Raw genomic sequence first — 23,672 nt, 5'->3', positions numbered from 1 at the left:
TCTTACCCCTATAGGTCCTCTCTCCAGGCTCTATCTTGGCCACTCAAGGTGCCGGGGGCCAACAGATCCTCCACGTTATCCATACAATCCCCTCGGTCAGCATGCCCAGCAAGGTGGGCCAGCTCCAGACCATTCCCGTGGTGGTGCAGTCGCTGCCTGTTGTCTACACCACCATGCCTCCTGACGGCGTCGCCACGGCAGCCATTACAGTGCCGCTCATAGGCAGTGATGGGCGCTCAGAAGGATCTGGTGAGTGGTACAATGAAAACTTCCAGTAAGGGGGGGATAGTGGTGTAACTGATCTGTTACTACTGCACTACTACAGTACTGCTACTACTTTTTGTCACATTAGTGGTGGCAATGCTATTGTCAAACTTTTCATGTTGTGGATTGGAACTTCCATTTGTCCAATTGTTAAATGTGTGATAGGAATCCTCTAAAAATCAGTCTAAAATCAGTCTCAGCTGTAGTTTGAGATTTATATTAAAGGGTAATTTTGGTATTTTAAAACCTGGGCCCTATTCTCACAGATTTTGGGGTTGAAATTACTAGTAGGTACAAAAAGGTTTGGAATCCTTGCTTCAGTCGGCAGTCGCGAACCTGCTGCAGTGCCTACAGTATATTTCTTTGGGGCAACTGCGCCCATCAAAACTACGTCCACAAAAAGTGCCTCTGTTACACCAGGTGTCTGACAACATCATGGAAAGTATCCCTATAAGTAACACTTGGTAACACCTTTTGTTTTGAACAAGAAAATGAAGTCTCGCTCAAGGATAATTCTCACTCTGAAATCTCATGAGAGGTGAGTTGTTGCAGGAAGGCGCCGGTGGACACATGAGTCAGAGTTGGAGAGAGGGGTTTGTTGTGTGGGAGTAACATTAGGAAATAGTCTGGCTAGCAGTCGGTCTGCAATACTGACTCACATTTCCACCGGCGTCTTCCTGCAGCAACTTGCCTCTTATGAAATTTCAGAGCGAGAATTGTCCTTGAGCGACATCTACTGCATTCCAAAACCTTTTGTACCTACTGGTCATTTCTACCCCAAAATATATAAAAACAGAACGAAATGACCCTTTAATGTGAATATGCTAATCACAGGTAAACATTAACATACAACATTAACATACTAAACATGAAACAGTTCAAGACCATCCAACAACTTGTGAGTAGCCTGATAATCAGACTGATATGACAGTTTGTTTTCACTTTATTGTTCACACAATTACATTCTGTCTACATGTACCTGTAGTGCAGGGGCTGTGGAAACAGCCACCAATGAATGCAAAACCAGACCTATTTGAATCACTGAAAATTACTGAGATGTTGGCAGCAATTCAGAGGTCTGGAGCCAGGCGGGCTTGTTTGTATATGAGCATGCTAACAAGCTAACCCGCTAAACATTACATACCGCTACATTTAAGTCCAAACCATGCTGACAATATATGATGCCTCAAAACAGCTTCCATCCTTTCTATATTCATCTATAGCAATTTTCAATAGGCTACTTAACCTTGACTCTTTTTTCAAGTAATGGCACGTCTTTCTCTGACCAACAGTTCCAGTTATTTAAATCAAATGATTGGCTTTTACTGTTACTATTAATGCTTCTACTACTACAAAGACTATTAATTGAATACTGCTTTTAGTCCCTTTACTAAATTGCCTTTAGCACCACCACAGCACGGACTGGATGCTGTTTGGCATTGTGGCCTCAGTTTACCTTTTAGGCTAATATGACCAGTGAAAATCGTAACGTCAAACACTGTGAATGAAGGTGTCACAATAAAACAGCATAGACCATCTTCCTTCTTTGTTAATGTCATTCGTATCATGTTGAAACAGGATGTTGGGACGGTGCATAGCACACAGAGTCGTTGTTTGAAAATTTTGCAAAGCTATAGCAGTTAGGAAAAGGAAGGCAATTTGAGATTGTTGTGAAGATTTCTAGACCTCTTCCCTTTTATCCTTTCCATCTTTGACTGTCACACCCGTCATTATTCTTCCATGGTTCTGTCACTCTTGCCCACACTATCATTTATGGGGAGCTCTCTGTCTCAGAAGAGTACAGTGTGTCTCTCGAGGGATATGGTGTGTGTTTGTGGTTAGTGGTATGTTAGACTTGCCGTCTGTCTATCTTTGTCATTTTGGAAGCTTTCCATATGTGCCAGATGATTGATATTCCCACTTAAATGAGAAAACTTCTGGAGAAAGAAAAGTTACATATGTTGAAAAATGTCACTGACTGAAATGCATCTGTCAATGTTTCAACAGCTGATTTCACCCTCTAATATTTTGTAGGGGAAAGTCTCTAGATATCTCATTATGGGAGCTTACAGTGTTTTTTCTGGTTGCTGAGTAACTAATAATCCGTGTTTTGTTTTTTTTTTTTACTTGTACCTGAGCGTCTACTCAAAATAAGTTCTGCTGCTCAAGTGCCCTGACCTTCTCTGACACTAAGATTAATCAGTGCGTGAAAAGGTAATCAATACTGAAGAACCAGTGAAAAAGAAGTGGTTTATATAAAACCACTCTCTAAAGTCAGAGTTTGTCCTGTCATCATGTCAGCAGTTAATCTGGACCACTTTAAATGCAATCCACTCAATTCCCGTTAGGCAATGGTGAACGGAAAGGTTGAAGGAGGTGTAATCCATCGCTGAGTAAACATGAGAGGAAGCTAGACATTTACTCAGTCAAGCTGGCAAAACAGGCCTCCACCCCTTTGACAAACTGCAGTAAAGTCCCTCTGTAAAGTCAGTTTAGTTCACCGTGGTTCCTAATCTAAACCAGCGTTGCCTCGACTCAGGAATGTAAACGATGGAGGCAGTGACTCTCGGAAACATCTAGAAGATTCTCCAGCACACAAACTAGCATGAAGATGCTCTCATACCTCATCATTCTCCAAAGTGAATGTATTCAGTTATAAGAGTACTATATATACTTTTCAGGGCCATTTTTAATATTTTGATAAATTCAAATTGACAGTATGTTGTGTCTATGCAAAGTCTATGCTCTCCTCTTCACTTCCCCTTTTCCTGATGATTTCTAATAGATGCAGTAGCTCACAATACTTTGAAGTGAAAAAAGCTTAAAGTCCTTTTAGCATTTTTTCTTCTATGAAGTGGTACTTTAAAGATCCTGTGAAATGCCGAACTTGAACCTTTTGGAAAGCAGTGCTAGTTCAGTGACCGCAGGCACCTATCTTTCAGCCTGTCCAAACTAATCAAACTGCCTTTCACTCCATAACTGACACCTGATTGGTTTACAAGTCTGATCCCTCATGGTCATTTATCACAAGGAATTATATGGCAGTATATTAAAACCATTTCTGTGGCCTTTTAAAGCTGTGGCAACTTTTTCATGGTTTGTAAATGTCAGCAAGTGGTAGCAGTAATCTATTGGTATTGAACAGTGACTTAATACTATACTGAAAAGCAGCTCGTTTCACAGTGTTACACCTGTAACCTCACCAAACAGTGATGCCACGGTGTCCTTCTGTGTCAATGCATTTTCTATTGATATGACAACATCACTATAGCCAAGACCATCGGGGCAAGAAACACAAGCAGTTAGTCAGGCGATCTGAGAGATTGTAAACAAGTAGTTTATGCAAATGATCTAAACCAAAAAAACACAAAATGTTGATAGCAAGGGAAGTTGGTCTGTAAACTGCGATGGATGTTTAGAACAGTCCAATTTTACTGTTTGTCTTTGTTTCTCTTCCAGTTACGTTTTGCTAACTCAGGGGTTTGTTTCCTGCCCTGTCTGACTTTTTAGTAATGTTTCCAGATCTAACAAATTATCTTGGTGAACTGCAATGAAAGGAACAATGGGCAAAACTATGAAAATACTAGAATATAAGAAATAATATAAATAAGTATCATATTTATCAACCTGACTAGTCTGTTTACTTTATACCAAAGAAATCTATGGGTCAAGAACATCCGATCTCATGCATATGTTTCCTCAGAGGGACCATTCTGGTGGCCTTTAAACCAATATAATCTTGTAATCATCAAATCTTGTGAGTAGGGCCGGGTGGATTCTGAAGGTTCAGCTGTGAGCCTGTTCTGGTAGTAGCCCATGTTGAAATTCAGTTGTGTTGCTGCATTTTATTGCCCAGGAGTGCTGTACAACACTGAAAAGAGAAACGGGAACAAAGAGTGAAGATGTGAGCCAGACAAGGGGAGTCAGTGAGGTAGAAAACGGGAGAAGGAGATGGGAACTTTGATATCATTCTGTGTCTTCCTCTACCTGCAAAGCGAACAAGCAGGAGGCAGCTGACATTCGCTGTTCATGTGCTGCGGTGTTGTGTGGGAGGCAAAGGAGGGGGAGGGCTGGTTAGGTAGGTAGGCACAGAGGGAGGAAGGGAGTGAGACTGGGTGGGTGACGTGGGGTAGGGCTGTTGAGGAAGGATGAGGGGGATAGGGTGCAGGGGGTCGAGAGGAGAGGAGATGGGTCGTTTTTTGCCTTTGAAAAACGAAGGCTGCAATGGCGGAGGGGTGGGGGTGGCTTAATTGTCTCCAGAGACAAAGAACATGTCTTTTGGTGTGTGACCCTCTCCATACCAACACACACACACACACACACACACACACACACACACACACACACACACACACACACTCCACCCAAATTCCTTGCGTCACCCTTCCAACTGCCCCACCCCTCCTCGCTCTCTCTAGTCTGGGTGGACTTTGAACAGTATGGCTACCACATTCCTGCAAAGGAAGGGGAGGAGGGGGAGCGGTGGGGGGGGCACCAGTAATTTGCACTTTTGTTTTCATTCATTATGTTTTCATCTGGATGCATAAATGGTTCTTTGTTTGCTCATGTTGTGTTTTCCGCTTTGGTAATATTGTTTCTGATGAGCAGCAGCCCATGAAGTTGTGAAATTGTGAATTTAAGGGGAAAAAGAGAGGCAGTGATGGAGGAGCGAGAGACTCTGACTTACACAGGGGGAGAGAGAGAGTGAGGGTAATATACCAATGGACTAAATAAATTAGCGCTGCTGTCTGGTCCGGACACAGATTATTTGACAGAGGAGAACTTCAGAGTAGGCTGATAATTTATCTGTGGGTTCGTTCACTCTGAGTGACATCTTCCACACACTAGGTGAAATCATTTGATTGTTTGTATAAAACTATTGATTGGAACAGCTTAAAATATTAAACGTTAGTGTAGGAACTGGTCATGTCCCTTCTGCACAATTGCTCATGCAGACCTGAATTTAAATGTCCAAATCCATATCTTACGAGCAATTACTCTCAGCTGTCAAGAATTAAAACTTGAAGGACTGTCCTCCTCAGTGAAAACCCAGAAAGCTCGCAGAAACTTGAGGACAACCAGCAGAGGCTTTTGATAGCCTCGAGAGAATTGTCTTTCAGTTAATTGCTAATTAGCATTGTCATTGAGTTCTACAGAATACTTTTTCATTAACATCTGTTCACATTGTCCTTCTCTTGCTTTGACATTGGAAAAGAAGGTTGTTGAAATGGGAGTGAAAGAAAGAAAGACCTTTTCTGTTAACAGAAAGTGAACGCTAAAACATTTTTTTTGTGAAAGATGTAGAAATGAGGAGACGTGCAGAGAAATCCAGCATGGGGTTTGGCCACAAATTTGATCCATCAATTCTGCAGCCTAGCAGACCACACCTAAACAAACACACACGCACACTTGGAAGTCTTTGTCTTGCTAAATTGCTGTAATCCAGGCATCACTGTTAAGAAGTTTTTAACCCCCTGCTGTTCTCTTCTGTCTGTTTCCACCCCTCCTCTTCTTCCTCTATTCTCCCTGTTTTGCTTCTTCCATTTCACTAATTTATCTCTTTCTCTGTGCCTCTCATGCTCTCCGTCACCCTTCCTGAATTTATTTCCATCCTACCTTCCATCTGTTTGCTTTTCAATATTCTTCCCTTTGTGTTGGTGCCACTGTTTCCCTCTTCCTGTTCATCCTCCTAATGTCATTCCCCCACCCTGTCCTCTCTGCAGTTCGTATTAAGCCAGGTTCAACGTCTCCGGTGGAGTATCAGAGTGACAGCGATGCAGAGAGCGGCACAGAGTCCGGATCGGCCTCCCTCAGCGCCCAGAGCCTCGACGCCGGGTGAGTCCAGCCACACCTGTGTGAGTTTACGTACAATCATTAAATATCCAGACATGGCAATGGGACACACTCAAACACATTTGAGGAAATGGATCAGAAAAGCTGCATTTCCTGTAAGTTTCTAAACAGCTTTGCCCATCTTTTGCGGTAAAATGTATCTTAGCCATTCAGACCTGGGGATCTGTGTGATTGTCCTCCTCAGGGTTCATTGAGCATGGCTCTGTTTTGTTTGAAGCTTGTTCTCTACCAGCCTGTGCATTAGCATGTAAGGGATGTTGTCTATATCGGTGCAAATGCAGAGGATGGCAATGCATATGTATGGAGGGTTGTAGACCTGCAATGATTTGAGTAGATTTAAAGATTTAGTTCTAGAAAGTTCTTTAGTTTGAGCACGTAACAAACTATCCTTATCTACAGCTGAGTTTACTGTTATATGTTTTGACTCTAAAATATTCAGTTGATCAGTCCTGTTAATATCAGTGATACATTTTAACTGTGGGTTGAAACATTTCATCAGTTGCTTTCTGGGCCTACAAGTCAAGTTTTGACGTGTTGCTAAATAAAACTGCTGCTTAGCTGGAAGTCTGTATCTACTAAATACCAGACAACAGGTCTATCACTCAGTTTATTACAGCACACATGGGCAGCGCGTCACAGTAATGCGCCTTAAACAGTACCATCATTCATTAAACAAACAGAAGAAGACTGCTAGTTGTTGTAAACAAAACAGGGTTTGACAACATTAAAATACTTTTACCACCTACCAAAGGTTTTAGAAGAAGGCACATGTCTAGTCACATTTCTAATCTCACTCTCGGAAAGAAAGCTGATAAGGATATTTCCAAAAATGTTATTCTGATGTTAATCTTCTGACGATGTTGCGTCGTATGTGCTTCTCCGTAGAGCTCCATTATCAAACTGTTGACAGGACACAAATACCATAAACCATGCGTGATGTAATCTCAGTGTAAAGTCCATGATACGAGACGGCAGGCTCAGCGAAAGAGACAATAACGCGCAGCAGGGTTTCTGGGAAATGCAGTCTTTATGTGGATCACCTCCCTCCCCTGCAGCCTCCTGACTAATTACATTACTGCAGCGCTGTCATGACTGGACACTTATATAACCTTATATAACCCTCTGTACAGCAGAACCCACTGGAGACACCTTGGCTGTATCACAGGGAAACGTGTGTTTGTGTGTGTGTGTGCACACCCAGTACACACTTCACAGCTGAGGACATTTGGTCCTCTCAAGGAAAGTGTGGACATATGAAAGGTTGTTACAAAGCTGCAGAGTGAAGGCTACTGTGCCAGTGAAGGCTCTTAGTACAGTAATACTGTAGTAGTGTTTGTGTGAGTGTGTGTGTCCATCCTGTGTGTTCATTAGTAAATCAGGACTCCTGCCACACCCAGTGGGCGAGGCCGCCTGACTGTAACTGAAATTCCGGGTGTGGACGCCGACGGTTAGCTTAGTGCTGTAATCTGCTCTGTGTGTGTGTGTGAGAGAGAGGGAGAGAGAGAGACAGAGAGAAACAAAGTGAACAAGTGTGTTTGTGGGTTGTTTTTTTTAAGGAAGATTGTTTGTGAGCTTGCTTGTGTGTGTGTGTGTGTGTGTGTGTGTGTGTGTGTGTGTGTGCGTGTGCTCGCATGCATGAGTGCAGGCGTGTGTGTGTGTGTTGCTGGGCAGGGCTGTCCCAGAACTGGGGTGTAAACATGGTTTCGTAATTCAGTTTGTCGTCACACTTCCTTTTTTTTTTTTTAAATCAACTTTATTTACATCAGAATGATCAAATGAATATTAAAACTATTGAATTAAATCAGAACATCACATTACAGACCTGACTTCAGAATATAAGTTTAGTAAATAAGGGAGGAGGGAGAGACACAGAAGGAGAATGAAATGGAGAAATAAAGAGTGGATGGGTTTAGTTTGTCAGATCCTCTTTTGATGGAGGGAAGAGGGGAGTAAAAAACTGAAGGGTGTGAAGATAGGAAGGAATAAATGAGAGAGATACAGTAATGCTTAAGTGGAAGCTGTGTTGAACACAGTGCAACTCTCTGACGCCACCCAGTGGCCCAATTATCACTTTCAAATGAACCTGAACCTGATGATAGGCAGTTTCTCTGTTGGGCACTGATGAAACACATCACATGAATTTAGTACTACAGGTCATAAAAGGAAAAACTGGTTCAGATTTGACATTTTACATATTAATTAACAAAATTAACTTCAACCTAGATTGACAGTTTAAATGGCAATTTGCAAACACATGTTCCTGTTTTTTTCACTACACTTACATTCTTACTAGGGCCAGCCAATAATAGTACCAACATCTGAGACTTCAATAAATGAAATAACAACAGATTGGCCGATGAATAAACCTTTTAGATGAGGATCCCTTAAATTTGTTTTATAACTAATCGTGACCAACATATGTACTGAGCTGGACATTTCACAACATTGAGATATAAACATGTCAGTGCTCACTGTTGGACAAATTAATTAATGGCTACAGCCAGGCTTTGATTCTCATATTCATACAAAATGTGGTCTTCAAGTTACATGTGAGATTTGCACGTCCCTTGGATGAGGGATGAAACGTCTTCCAGTATCTTCAACCAAGTCCAGTTGACCTTGACTTTAACCTTCGTTGGTCTCAACATAATGTATTTTAAAGCTTTAAGATGGCGTGTCCAAAGCTCAAAGGGATATTTTTTTGGAAACAGGACAATCTCCCAGAAAGTTGTTCCCGTTAAGTGTCTCGATCGGGGTCACTCACTCATTTTCCTTTCTCAGGTCGGTTATGGACTTAGAGCCTGTCGATCCAGATTCACCAGACATCAAGAGGAGGCGGATCCACATGTGTGACTATGAAGGCTGTAAAAAAGTTTACACCAAGAGTTCCCACCTCAAAGCCCACAGGAGAATACACACAGGTGAGACCTGAACAAAACAAACAACAACCAAATGCTTCTTTATAGTAATATATCTTATATATATTCATAATTTTCTACTAACAATAAATAATCATACAGTGAGAAATTCTTTGTAGAATAGGCTGAGACTAATTTCACTTAGCTAAATTGGGAGTTTTGGGAAATAACTAACTGAAGTAGGATAACCGGGGTTGTGAGATTTTTCCCCAGTAAATCATTCATGCTTTTTTGTTTCCACCAGTGTCCCAACCTTCATCTTCCTTGTGTTGCTTCCTTCCATTCTTTCCTCTCTCCTCACTCTTCTCCTTGTTTCCTGCTTCCTTAAGGAGAGAAGCCCTACCACTGTACCTGGGAGGGCTGCACCTGGCGCTTCGCCCGCTCCGATGAGCTGACTCGACACTTTCGCAAGCACACGGGGATCAAACCTTTCCGCTGCACCGAGTGCGACCGCTCCTTCTCCCGGTCCGACCACCTCTCCCTGCACCGCCGCCGCCACGTAATGATGTGAACTCTGACACCCACAACTCCCCACAAACCTGCCCTATAAACCAACCTCTTACCCCTCAACATCTCAAAGTCCCTCACAGCACATTTTGTACCAGTACCCTCCACCTCACACGAATCTCTACTTCCTAGGATTTTAAACCCTATCAGCAGATAAATAAAGACACTGTACCTCCTTCCTCCTTCTCCTCTTCATCTTGAAATCACAGGAATATCAGGAATGTGTTTGTGTGGTTGTGTGTGTGCGCGGTGGAGTTTTACCGTGTGTGTTTCAACACATAATCGTCATCATCATCACCGTCCACCCAACAGCATTCCCACCACAAAACAGTCCCCTACCCATCCTCCTTAACTCAACCTCACCTGTCACACAAAACGTCACCTCCTAAGAAAGAGAAGGATGGACTGAAGGACATCCATCAGCAGGGACGTTCATCCATCCATCACATGCATCCATCCATTCATCCAAAGGAGAGGAGGAATGAGGAGTGACGTGTGTGTGTTGTCTTTGAACTCAAACCAGAAAGGGAGTCTTAAGCCGGATGTCACTTCAGCTGCACATTTTTTTGTTTTTTAACAGTATGAATATGTACATATCCAGAGTTGGGAAGTTACGTGACTCCAAAGCAAAATTCCATATAAAGGATTTTTGGAAGCAATGGTCACTTCCAAAAATACCTCATATAGCCCCTTTTCACCACAGGAACTTTTCCAGGAACCTTTTGAGAGACTCGAGAACTTTACCTTTCTCTCTGCTCGTACCATTTTGACATGAGGAACTAGGGCAAAATCTAAATCAGGAGCTGTCTGATCAAAGAATAGGTAATTAAGACTAGAAAGGTTTGATACACAATCAGTGCTATGGACACATTTCAGTTGGTGCCAGAAAAGTATTAAAATTCAGTTTCTGATCTTAGTTCCTAAGCCCCAAAAAAGTCCCTGTCCTCCATTAAGTGCTTGCTATGTGGGTGTAGCAGAAATAAATAACCACAAAACACCTTTGCAAACTCCAGTCAAACATCACTACAAAGACCAACACGATGATTCTGGTGTTTCATCACGTGCAAAATTCAAAATCCTTTTTGGTTTTCCAGATGCAGTGGAAATGTGCAAAAGGGACAGAGTTCCTGGTAATGTTTGGAAAAGGGTCTAAAACAACCGACAGTTGGATTAATTTAATTAGTAATCACAATATTTGGATAAATTTTTTACTAAACTGTAATGGCCCTTGAAAGTAAAGGCTTCCCAACCCTGTGCACATCAGTGTATGAGTGTGTGTGTGTGTGTGTGTGTGTGTGTGTACGTGCTATTTCACAGCAGCTGAAGTGACGTCAAACAATATATTTCTTCTCTCTCTTAAAGTAGGTTATTTTGTCCCCTCGCCCCATCTCCTTTGCACCTCGGCAGCCCCAACCCCCTCACCTGGTACAGGGAGCTTCAAGACTGTGAACTTTATAAAGATTAATTTGTTTTCATTGTATCAATCACATTATTGTCATTTGCGTGTTCTCCCCCAGCACACACCTTTCTAATTCTTCTTCGATAACAGTATTTGCTTTTTATGCGTCGTTGTTGCTGGTGTTTTATGAAAAAAAAAGGCCTTCAGTTCTGTGTTATTTTTTTTTTCTTCTTTGCCAGGTTTGGCACTCTTAACAGAATGGCACCGTTTTGTTGTTGTTGTTGTTGTTGTTGTTTTTTTTAGGATTTCAGATCCTTTTGTTGTGTTCTGAGGCTGTGAAAAAGACTGAGGAGATACAAATAGTTTGAGATTACAAGTAAAACTCTCACGCAGGGAATAGGGGAGTGTATTTTTGCGTGTGTTGTTTGTGTGTGTGTATGTGCGGGTGAGTGTGCATGTTTTGAGACAAACACATAATCAGAATTTAAGATTTTTACGAGTGTGTGTTCCGGGCACTTGTTGTTGTTTTACCTCTTGCCCGTTGAGCCTTAATAACTGAAGTCAATCTGTAAGGGCGAAACCAGAACCACTGATAGAGGACGCTTGGCCAAAGATCAGCTGTGAGTCTCCATTCATTAAGGACATAACACTGTACCACAAGTACCCGATCTTTGCAGCGTTGGCTTGTTTTTATCATTGCTTTCTGTGAAAAGGACATTCCTCACAGCTGTGAGAGCTTAGCTTGTTTTTAAGTATTAATACAACAAGAAGTTAAAATTTACATTAACAGACAAGACTGTTGCTGGGATGCAGTTATAGTCGGAAATCTGGTGGATTGATTTTTTTGGCACAAAACATGAAGAGGGGCCCTTCAGAGCAAGCAGATGTAAAGCTTTTAGAATGTTTGATGATAGCAGAAGATAAATATTGAAGCAGTGACAGTCTCATTTGTGTACCACTACAAATATTTTTAATTTTTTAAAACAAAACTACTCATTATCAGAGTTGGCAACATCAGCCATTTATAACTATCATGCTGTAACACCCAACAGTGTAAATGGCATTTGCACTCTAGCCATGGAGCAGTGAGCCAAGGAGCCAACATGGCTGCCACTGAAAGTCACAGTGACCAGGCCGTCTGTCAGTGGTTCTGGGAGAAACCAGGCACTGTGTCGGGCTGTCAGGGTCCGTAGTGCCTGCGGTTTAAACCATGGGGAAACTAAGCGCTCTCCTCACTAGCATTTCTACCAGGGTCGGGGTCAATTCTCTTTCAACTGTGTTTGTTTTCAACAGAATTTAATCAAAAAGCTAACTCCCAATATATTCTAACAGAGAATTTTGTTTTATGCCTTTTCTAAGACCTTCCTGGCATAGCTCCCCTGATATATCCAAATGTAATCAGCACGTTTTTTAAGAGATTTAGCCAGTCGGAACAGAATTGAACCCCTAACCCTGCCTTCTAACCCACGTTGTCCATGTCTTATGTGGGCTGTTTGTCAGCTCCTATACTGGACTGAACTTGATTATGCAACATAACGCAGACCTCACTCCAAGCGCTGTTCTGAACTGAAGTAGTAGAGCATTAGCTGGTAGGTGTACTGCTGATGTACAGCTCACATAGGTTGTAACAAGAACCTGAAAAAGGGAGGTCAGGATGCGTAGATTCCTGTGTTGTCGATCACTGAACAAAGCCACCACTGAAACTGCTTTCAGAAATAGACAATACGAGTTGTGACTGTCAATTGAGTCAGAAACATGGACAGGAACTCAAACTTGGGTAGGGTGATCTTAAGCAAACAGGGGGCTGCGTATGTGATCAATAGAACACACTTTTCACAATCCTGACGTGTCCCTTTACAAACAAAAAGGCAAGACACATTTTGCTTTTGCGATGCTGTTCTCGTTAGTCATTTGGAGTTACTGTCGTTGTCATTTCAAAAGCTAGTAAGCGAGAGCAAAATGTTATACACCTGACTTTTCATAGTATGATAAGTGAGATGGACATGGAGGCTTCCTTTGAGCTGAGTGCATGCCATGAACGGGGTAGATTGTTGTTTGGTCTGCACACTGCAAAAAAACAAAAATATCCGTCTTGCTAAAGTGACTGAATCTGGTTTTAGACTTTTTTTTATTTTAATGTTTTGTTAAAGAAGAATCTGAACCAAATTCAGTTACTTGTTTGGAGGGATTTTTTTGCAGTGCAGAGCGATGTTCCCATTTCTCTTAACATCCCCTTCTGCTTCAACTTAAAAAAAACATAGTTACTAAGCACATCTTTCTAGAAGAGTATATGCATTTGATTGCAATTTTCTTTCTTTTGTAAACTGTTGATAAAGACATTAAGGACAATGACAGATAATTAAGATAAATCCATGTACATAAATGTATATAATCAAAAAGTGCAGAGTAAATGTAACGGGTGAATTTCTATTTTTAACACTGACTAGATAATGTGAAAAAATTGTTTTTCTTCTTCCTTTGTTGGTTTGATGATGTGTTTCATTGTGTGTTTTTTGTTCAAATCTAATACATTTGTTTCGTAGTTTCTTTAAAAAAAATGGTCCCGCTTGTGTTGTGCACACTTGTCGCATGGAGACTAGCCTTCTTGTTTTCTTATAGTGATGTTGGTGAGCATGTCAGTGTGTGTGAGACGTTGGGTTTTGCTTAACATTGATGATCTGAAGGGGGGCGGCGGGGCACACTGAAAATGATTAATTAGGGATTCATTTATTATAACAGAGCTTTATATTTCTCAGCCTATTTCTCATTTAAAATATCCCCCCAAAAATGTAACTGTTGTTTTGGGTGAGAAAATATTTTTTACAATGAAGCTCAAAGTGTATTCAGACATTTCGGGTCATATGGGGCTTAAAATTTATATGTTTGATTGCTAGTTTACACTGAGTAATCATGTTAAAAAGTAACAAAAGTAGTAGATACAAACATGTCCAACCTGTTATACACCTTGCTTTATTACAAAAAACAGGGACAACCTATTGTCTACTACAGAAATCCAGTTTGACCTTTTATTGCAGCAAAGTTTCCCCGATGTAAAATAGACAATTAGAATATGCTAATATATTTTAATATTGTACTGAAGGAGTCAAATTTTTACATAATAACCAAAATCATTCATGGGTAATTGGTTGATAGTTCGCACAGGTGCCACATGCTAAAACTCTTGCTGACTGGTGATCTAAAATAAATGATATATAATCAGTAGACACCATCCATCCATCCATCCATCGTCAACCGCTTATCCTGCGTACAGGGTCGCGGGGGGGGGGGGCTGGAGCCAATCCCAGCTGACATCGGGCGAAAGGCGGGGTACACCCTGGACAGGTCGCCAGTTCAGTAGATACCATTTCAGGATAAAACGACATCAACAAGAACTTATCGCACAAGACTGACTGCATATCAGCTGCTAAGGCTCATGGGATATGTTATTGTTGAAAGCTAACAAAATAACATTTATCTTGGCTGAAATTAAGATTCACATTTTTCTCTCGATTAGAGAAGCAGATGCCCATTTAGCTCAGAATAAAGACAGAAAAACCAAGAGCGTGTTTCAGCTGAAAAATTCATTCCTCTCTCAGAAAACCCATTGAAAAAGGAGACGGGACTTATTCCTTTGGAGCAAGGACCCAAGGTTGATTTGATCAATTGTGAAACAGCTCAGAGGCCTGTACTACGGAGCAGGATTTGACATTAGCGAGGTAACTTCAGCTTTAACTCCTGGATTTTCTGTTGACTGTTTAAAGGCTACTTTTATGCTGTGGGTGATGCAGAGAAACATTTGTATACCGATATCGTCACACAACAGAGACTTATTGAAGCTCTAAAGCCTTGTACTTGTTGTACTTATAAGATATAACAATAAGCCTACTTACCACTTTAAAATGTGTTTTTATATTTATTTTTTATTTGCTCCCAAGTGGGTTTCATATAGCCTTTTATGTTGCTAAATATTATGAGCATATATTTTGGTATTCAAATTAAGTTTAATTAACATTTTATTATAATTTTAGCTTGCATTTTATTTCCTATAGGCCTATTATAGAGACACGTCATGTCTTTTGCTATTTGGGCGCAGGTAGTAGATGGGTTTTCAGTAAATGTTGGGGACTGTGCCTTGGTTGAGATTCAGTCTCTCGACCGCTATTTAAGCACTTTTTATGGCACAAATGATTTTTGTTGCCTTTTGAAGTTAGTTTAGAACAATGTTTGGAACATTTTTGAGTACATTAAATAAATGAATCTGATTTTTGAAGTGAGGAGAAGCAACACATTAATTTAACGGAATACACAATGTAATTATAGTCTGATCTATTCGTGGCCTTATGGTGCCCTAAAGTGACATTATAAGGATGTTAACTTTAAATTTTTGCCAGCTGTCCTTCCTGCATGTGGCAGTTGTAGCTGTGTTGCTTTTAGCCTGCTTTATATGTTTAACGTCTTCGTATTTGTCTAATATTATAGTTTGCTGTTCCTTTGTAAAATATGTCGCTCTCCTGCGATTAGACTTGTCCACGTTTGCAATCGGTCATGCAAACACTGCCCCCTTTCATGCGATTGGGAAACCCTGGGTTGATTCACCGAGTTGACAAATGGCATCCTGTGACCGCTTATCATGATCGCAATTGTTAGGGTTAGCGAAGCCAGATAAGGAAAAGGTATGTTGAACATGCTTCGTAGTACAGGTTACATTTTCCTACCAATAACTTAAAAAGAAGCTCATCTGCAGTGGCACCTTGCTGTGGCTAGTTTAGGCATTTTTCATTTAGGTTTTGTGAAATCTGAAATTTCTGCCTTCAACACAATACAGTGGAGGTGAATGGATTTTTTTTGTGGTTCTTGCAGCACTGAAAAAACGGACAATCCAGGTTTGATGAAATAATCTTAAAGCTTAAAACGTGATTTATACTTCTGCGTCGGGTCTACTACATGTATTTGTAAAGCTCAAATATATTGATCCACCGCGTTACAACCGCTGGTTTGGCCGCTAGTAAAATTTCTTTTGAAGCACGGAGCACTTCCTGTCGGCTCGGAGGCATTGCAAGGCTACCCAGCTGACCAATCACAGTTCATGCGGTCTGTGTCGCCTTGACTTGTAGTTACATTTTTGAGGAGGTGCAGGCTATGGCGTTGGCTACTGGGTAGGGCACGGGGTCACGGGTAGGCTACGCCATCGATTCAACGCAGAAGTGGCCTATAAATCACACTTTAACTCAAGGTCCACTTACTAGCATTTGCAGCAGATTGGAGTTTGCTCAGTTGTCATCACTTCACCAAAGTATGAAACTTTGGACATGTGATAGCATGTTTATCATATTCCATATTATATAGGAGGGGGTTATAGCCTCTGTTTTTGTTTAGGTGCAAACGGCCTTCTTGATGTTTTTCCAGCCGTTCACTGACAATCTCATCCAAAAGTTAATAAGTGGACTGTTAGTTAAGATTATTTTATAATTATTTCCAAGGTCAAGAATGCACTCTCATACACAGTTTTCATGGTAATTTCTTCAGTAGAGTGCAAATGAAAACTCAAAGACAGTGGCATCTGTGGAATATTATCAGGATTCAGGAAATTGTTTTTGTAAAGACATGTTGCTGTTTAACATTTTAGAGACATTTCTCAATCCTTAAAATACCAAAAATCAGTCATTCATATCGAAACCTGCAAAAAAATAAGATCAAAGCTAGAGGTTAAACATATGTTTGTTTTTAATATAATGTGGGGGAAAATGTTTGTATTTAATTAGATGGATCCCAAGCCCCTTTATTTCTTGGAGCCTTCACCCCGTGAAGCACATGTATGTGTCATTATGTGTCTGAAAACGATATTGACCCATCGCTTTACAAGCACATTGATCATCTCTGGTGACCATTTTAGCAGCAAAATTGGTATTTTATACACACAGACCGAGACAAACACACACTAAAACCTTCAGTGTCACACTGAGGATAGTCAGATTTTGCATCTCAGAGCTTGTTGACGATTACCCAGACAAAGTCTTATCGCTGTGTTGCAGTTCTTGCAGGGAGGCTGATGCATGTGTTTGTGTTTTTCCTGCTTCCTGTTGTTTATTTTTGCGGTTTTGTGCAAGCTTGTTTTCCCTCGGTATTCTTCTAAATCTTCTGTTCATGTATGAAGCAGGAATGTTCATCTGTGAACAGGCTGTGAAACATTTAAAGAATTTTATCCCCATTGAGACCTTAACAGGAAAGAGTTCATGTCTGAGGGTGATGTCACTGACTGTGTCCGTCTGTGTGCGAGTGCCTCGACTCACCACCAATCACTTCCTCTACAAAACAGAAATTTTAGGTATTTTCTATTGAATGCAGTAACTTATGGGCCAGTACTATATTTACTCAGTGCAATGCAGTTATCATTATAATAATACATTATTAATAATATTTTTTTCTCTTTTTTTTTGTATTTGTACAGAACAAATGTGTAAAGATCAGTGAGGAAAACGTGAGCTTTTTGATACTGTGACTCATAGTGTTTAAAAGTCGGTTTCTCCCTGTACAGTTGTGATTATTTCCCCCTTTCTCCCTTCTTCTTTTATAGAATAAAAAAATGTTTTTGGTGCAATTTAATGCCTGGTGTCTCTGTGTTGTTTATTATATTTTGGTGATGCTCCCTCCAGCGGTTCATCAGTGTTATGGAAGAGGTAAAAAGTCAAATGTCAATAAAATAAATACCTGGGAAAATAAATATAATAGATTTTTACCATGTAATGAAAAATGTTTTTGTTTTGTTTTTTATTTCTGTCCAACAACAAAAAATAAAAATCAGGAAGGCAGTATTTTTACATCAGGGAATTATTACAGATTTGTTAGAAGACATTTTAAAAACACGAGACAAGAAGGGAATACCTCTACTTGTATTTGTAAAGTGTTCTCGTTTGTATGTAAACATTTACAACAGACAGCCATTCTAGCAGCTCTCTGAGTCTGTAGCAACAACAGTGCAAACAATGAAAAATAGCAATGACATGCTGATGTTTAGTAGATTAAAAGCACTAAAGGTCAAGTTGATTTTTGTTTATATTATGATGATGATGATTATGGTAGGCTGACACATTAATATTCTACTTTTTATTGCATTGCAAATAATACCATACTGGGCTGAAGGTTGTCTCAGTAGAAGTAAAGTGTGACACAACACACGTGCAAGTTGAAATGTCCTCCACAAGAGGGCGCGCTGGAACAGATAATGGGAGGACAACTGAAGGAATCCCACCAGTGAGGAATAAGAGGAATAAGAGCCAGAAACATCCAACTCAGGTATGAGAGGGTCAGCAGAGGTAAAGTTGCAACTAGTAAAAAGTTATAACTAGCTCATCTTTAAATGTTAATTACTCACTTTAAAAGTTACTGACCTTATATTCACAAAGAGGAAACTATCTAGGTTTACACGGGATCCTTTAACTGAGATCAAACTAGGTTAATAAAACAGAATAAAGTGCATGAACAAAGTCATAAATTCAAATATTCTTATTGTGTGTGTGTGTGTGTGTGTGTGTGTGTGTTGGCTCTGAGTGAAACTTTCTGTCTTTGCCGTTTGCTCTAAATGGGTTTATTGGCTTCACACTGTCATGATCAGGCCAATCATTAACACACACAGCGTCAGTCGTTGGATCAGATGGAGACCGAGACAGACACACACCACATAAATGCAATAAAGTATACAACTTTGCTGTTTTGTAATTTGGCAACCCGCACGACAACGTCAGATCACCATCATGTATCAGTTCGCTGCATCATTTTGACAGGGGTCACACTTTTGTACCTCTTTGTCTCCTAAATTTATGTGATTTTTTATGTTAAAATGCTACACATATACAGGGAACAAGACCTGCCACAACCTCAAAGGTAAATTGACAAAGGTAAAAGGTACCGAAGAATAATTATTGAATAGTTTGTGTGTTCCCTTCCCAGGCGGTGCTGTGACATGTTGGTAAGGCAGTTGGTAATACAAACAGGGACAATTTCTGAATGAATGTTGAAAAAGAAAAAATGGTTTTGCCTCCCACACAGAGAATCAATGGTCGGCGAGCAAGCTGAGTCATTTGCTCTTCAGATGTCTGTGTGCAGTTTAAGAGCAGGACTGGTTTCACAAGACAGTGAAATGCTCACGGACACGCTGTGTAACTGGAAAGATATAGCTAGTTACACGTTTTATATCGGCTATCAGCCACCAAATATTGGTTTATAACACTAACTGTGCTTGGTGCAATTGCTGATGACAACTCTCCACAACCCGCAATCTGTGTGTGACTCAGCGAACTTTCTAACAACTGGTTCAGATCAGTTTCAAACCACCCACGGGCTCTGTGAAATCAAACTTTACTTTTGGTGTTTGAAACAAGCTTCGACACAGTTTGAACATCACTGTTTCAGAACAGTGAAACAGGCCTTTAAGCTCCGGTGTCTGATGTAACGTAAACTACGTATGTAGGATTTGGACCATGAAAAATCATGCTGAATAGGCTGTTAGCAGTGAATGCTTGTGGGGGTAGATAACTAACAGTGGATTATTTATGATAGTGACAAAAACTTCCAGATGTGTGATTTTTAGTAATGTTTTGTAGCTACTTACAAGAAGTGTCTTTGTTCTGCATTTACCATTTATTTCCAAACATACGAATGTTTATCTTCAATAAACAGAAATATTGAAATCACTCTAAAAAAGTCACTCTAAATCTAAATCTGATGATACGCAGAGCAACTTTTAGAGCAATCGTGCAGGGCAACGTTGTTGTCAGTGGTAATGGCAATGAAAATTCAAAACATAGTCGGACTTGCCGCTAGCAAGATTGCCCAGCAACATTGCTCAAGAAGTTGCCCCGTGTATCATCAGCTTAAGAGTATTAGTATCATGTCTGTGTTCAGAAGTGACCATGTTTTGACACTGAGAAGAAGGAGAGCAATTTTGCTATCCCAGCACAAAGGGTTAATGCATCCATGCTCTGTTTTTCTGAATTAATGAAATCATTTTCTAATTTTTTGATATTTTAAGTGTACTTTCCCCTTCAATTATGCAAGTTATTGTATTTAAAATCCTTTTAAAAAGGCACTGCCCTATTATAACACTTGTATTTCATCATGTTACAGACAAGTCACCTCATTCTCTCCAGGATTATACTCAATATTATTTCATTTTCTACCTTGGTTATCTCCAAACCGGGCAAAAAACTACAGTCTAAGAGAACAGAAGACAAACCATTTCATAAAAGGAAGTTGCGTTTTTGTAGAGATATGCATCTCCCCTATCCCAAGACATATGTTGATAAGCCATCTGTTAACAGGTCAGTTAACTTGCAAAAAGCTGCGATTGTGGATGATAGGGTTTCTTGGAGGCCGTGCAGCCTACGCTTCTGTGAACATGAACGATTGCGTGGTTGTTTTGACAGACAGACAGAGTTACTTGTATACACTTTGGTGCTGCCTGTGCAATACAACCACTTTGAAATCATAGTACAATATATACTTTGTAGGTCTGGTAGGGTTTGTCCAAGCAACTCTTTGCCAAACCATGGAGCCTGATCCCTGCATGTCTTAGTGACAGACACAGTTGCAATCTGTGGGTTGTTTTGACAGAGAGTTAGGGTTAGAGTAAGCCAGGGATAGGTAAAGTATTTTGGCTGGTTTCCCTTTTTCATCTTCTCAAACGTAATGTGGGCACAGTACCATGTGCAAGCAGCTTTTGTCTGCAACACTTTGTCATAAATGCAACCGGTTAAAACAAAGCCTGTACGCAATGATACCGGTCCAGCCACATTGGAAACAAAAAAAGATGTTGAAGCGGTTCACGTGTTTTTTTTTGTAATCAAAAGGATCACCTCACCTTGAATGCACTGTGAGAGACACAATTGTGAGATTTTGTTGTCAGTTCTTTCTACTGTTAGTTTTAAAGTTGTCAACACGCCTTTGAGCAACTGAAAATAAAATTACAAAGAGAAAGATTTTTTTTTTGCAGCTGTCTGATAAAGCAATTCTAGGAATTTAATCTCAAATATGTCAAGTGATTGTCTGGCTTTTGTTGAGACAAGTCGTTGATAACTGTACATCATACATGAATTTCCTTCCTCAGTCATGTTTAGGTGAAACTGACAAGACAAGAAGTTATCTATGTTAACATTTTCCTCCCACTAGAGTTACTATGATAAATATATTTTCAACCTTGCAACCGCCTCCTGCATGTCATTATATATCTGATGAAACGGAGAGATCCTCAATTCGACTTAATTTTTAACATTTGTTGGGTTTATACATTGTACACACACACAAGCCCTTGTTCACCTGCGCAGGTGTTTGCACTTATTCCGGCCGATTAGACCTCTGCTCAGGTTAAAGTGGGGTAGAGTTATTGTAATAATAATAAAAAATAATGAAGATAGTAACAGAGTAAGTTGTCTTTCTTAACAGATGCAACTAAATTAACAGGACGATGAGGTTGACGTTAATAATGACAAATCTGTACAAACTCAAACAGTCCAGAGAGGCGGTATGATCTGGCATAGTGCAGATCCTCCCCTTGTCTCCATGTGGCTTAAAGAAACATCCATGGCATCAGAAAAACATTATGTTGAATCTCAAAAGAAAACCACATCTCTTTGATTCATGCTGGTCTGGTGTTTGGAGCTACAGGTGCCCTTGCTGCATGTCACACATTGATCAGATTGATAATTTATTAGAACGTCACAGCCAAAGTTACCTAAATATATATATGCATATGTACAGTAGCAATCACCAGATGGAATATCTACACAGTATGTAGTAAGTGCTATCAGAGGACTACATTTTACCCTGCAGAGTCACGAATTCCAAAACGGATATTAACAGCTCTAAAAGATTCAGGCAACAGCTGTGTGTTTATTTTGACGCTCATATCACACAATCATCTCTAAAATCTCTATGTTCTTCAATGCCTGTTCCCTAGAGGGGTATTTAACTCTTCAGATAGGAGTGCAGGCGGTGCTGTAGAATCAGTCGGACAAGTTTTAACAGGAGTTTTACTGCTATGACGGTGGAATGAGCTGTGAGCTAAGCAGCCAGCTTCACCTGGCCCCAAAGTGAACGTTCAGGAGACTGAGGCCAAAGAAAATGTTCCTGAACAGCAAATGGAAAAGCAACTGAATGGAGATAAACAGGTGAGTCATCTGGATACCTGTAGGGAACAGCCTGTAGCGCTGCTGTTGCCAACTCACATATTGCCTGTTCACATCTGGGAACATCAGAACAGGCAGCAAATATGCAAAACACTGTGTTCTATATTTTACTTACTTTAAAAGTGAGAGTTCACTGTCTGTATAGAATTTCATGGCAATCCATCCAATAAATTATGGAGACTTTTCACTCCAAATGTCAGCCTCACTGTGGCACCAAAGTCAGGGAATCAACCAAATCATTAGTATGGCACAAAATGTAGTGCAGACATTTATGGTTCCTAATCCATCTAGTAGCTGTTGCAATATTTCACTGGATGAGTGAAAAGTCTGGCCCACTGGTGGCACTAGACGAAGAGTAAGAGTATCACCAAAGTCAGTGGGATTCATTCTCTGAGAACCATCAATACATGTACAAAACATTTAATGGCGATCCATCGAACAGTTACAGTCACATTATATAATATGTTATCATTGTATGTATTTATGTGAAATATATTTAAATATATAATCAGTATCTCCATGTTCCACCATTAAAATAACACTATAACTGACACATACTAAAAAATGTAACACCATGTTATGATGGCAGTACCATAACATTGAAATAGGATGTCTTCTGCATCATTTTAAACACATTTTCCTCACAGTCACACCTGGGAAACCTGGGCTCTTGGGTAGAATTTGATATGAAGGTTCTGTGGGATTGCTTGGTGGCACAACATGTAACCTATTTCTAATAATGGACTGATCACTGGGTTTACCAGGGTTGAGGAGGTTAAACAGTATGGGAAAAGAGAGAGATGGAACTAAAGCAAAGATGTTCCTAATGCACATTTATAAACATGAAAAATAATAAAGATCACAGCAGAATACATTCAGCTGCACGAGCTGTACTGAGTAGATTCACAGGTATTCACATCAAATACATATTTTTTTGGTAATTCATGTTGTGTATTAATGTTAACACGTAAAGTACTCTGCATGCGTACACATGCACACACAGTACATTACGTGTTAACATTAAGGGCGTTGTCCCAGATGATGAGGCAAATCTCTGAGGCTTCTCTGCCGAAAGCATCTTGGCACAAACATAATGATTACTTTCCCTGCCAGCAAAATGCATTGGCGGACTCCACCCTCTCTGTCTCTATAACTTTATATTCCGAATCATTCTTCTTGCTTAACTGTTGAATCCCTCCACACGCACACCGTCAAACCAGTATGTTTTGTGTCACACAGCCCTGGAAGAGCTTGTGGGTCACCTTTCACTTGTCCACAAAGACAGTCAGTTATCTCCAACCATCTCCAACCGCAGAGCGGTCGATGCAGGGAAATGATTTCCTCTCTCTCTCTAACCTCTTTTTAATATTTCACCCAATCTATTATCTCTTCACAGACAGGATGCTATCAGCGTCATGCAAAAATCACATCACACCACAAGAAAATCTTTGGAAGATTAACGCTAAGATGGATGATTAATGATAATCATACTCCAGCTTGAGTGCTAAGATCTGCCAATCTCTTCCTCCTGATGTACCCAGAAGCAGGCTC

At 40.3% G+C, this 23,672-nt stretch overlaps 1 protein-coding gene and 1 long non-coding RNA gene across 4 annotated transcripts in view; one reads left to right on the top strand and one right to left on the bottom strand.

Annotated features, from left to right (window-relative positions):
- The window catches only part of klf8 (Kruppel-like factor 8), a 73,299-nt gene extending 55,755 nt beyond the window's left edge, over positions 1–17,544 (top strand). For both annotated transcript variants that reach the window (XM_038709568.1, XM_038709567.1), the window contains exons 4-7: positions 15–249; positions 5,988–6,099; positions 8,899–9,038; positions 9,365–17,544. In XM_038709568.1, coding sequence (XP_038565496.1) covers positions 15–249; positions 5,988–6,099; positions 8,899–9,038; positions 9,365–9,546 — 669 coding nt within the window. In that variant the 3' untranslated portion in view covers positions 9,547–17,544. The remainder of the gene's footprint in view (positions 1–14; positions 250–5,987; positions 6,100–8,898; positions 9,039–9,364) is intronic.
- On the bottom strand, positions 111–7,036 carry LOC119896093. 2 transcript variants are annotated; one of them, XR_005443172.1, is made up of 3 exons: positions 6,864–7,036; positions 5,881–6,115; positions 111–246 (listed from the first exon to the last, which is right to left on the bottom strand). It is a non-coding gene; the product is annotated as an uncharacterized LOC119896093 (long non-coding RNA). The 2 variants fall into 2 exon arrangements; XR_005443171.1 differs by lacking the exon at positions 111–246 and adding an exon at positions 1,192–4,135.
- Positions 17,545–23,672: the final 6,128 nt, after the last annotated feature.

The sequence above is a fragment of the Micropterus salmoides genome, unplaced genomic scaffold (genome assembly GCF_014851395.1).
Source record: "Micropterus salmoides isolate LMB-PRFRI ecotype aquatic unplaced genomic scaffold, ASM1485139v1 Ms_hic_scaffold_9, whole genome shotgun sequence".
Taxonomy (NCBI): domain Eukaryota; kingdom Metazoa; phylum Chordata; class Actinopteri; order Centrarchiformes; family Centrarchidae; genus Micropterus; species Micropterus salmoides.
The sequence above is the reverse complement of the archived record's forward strand: the minus strand, read 5'-3'. Positions and strand labels throughout refer to the sequence as shown.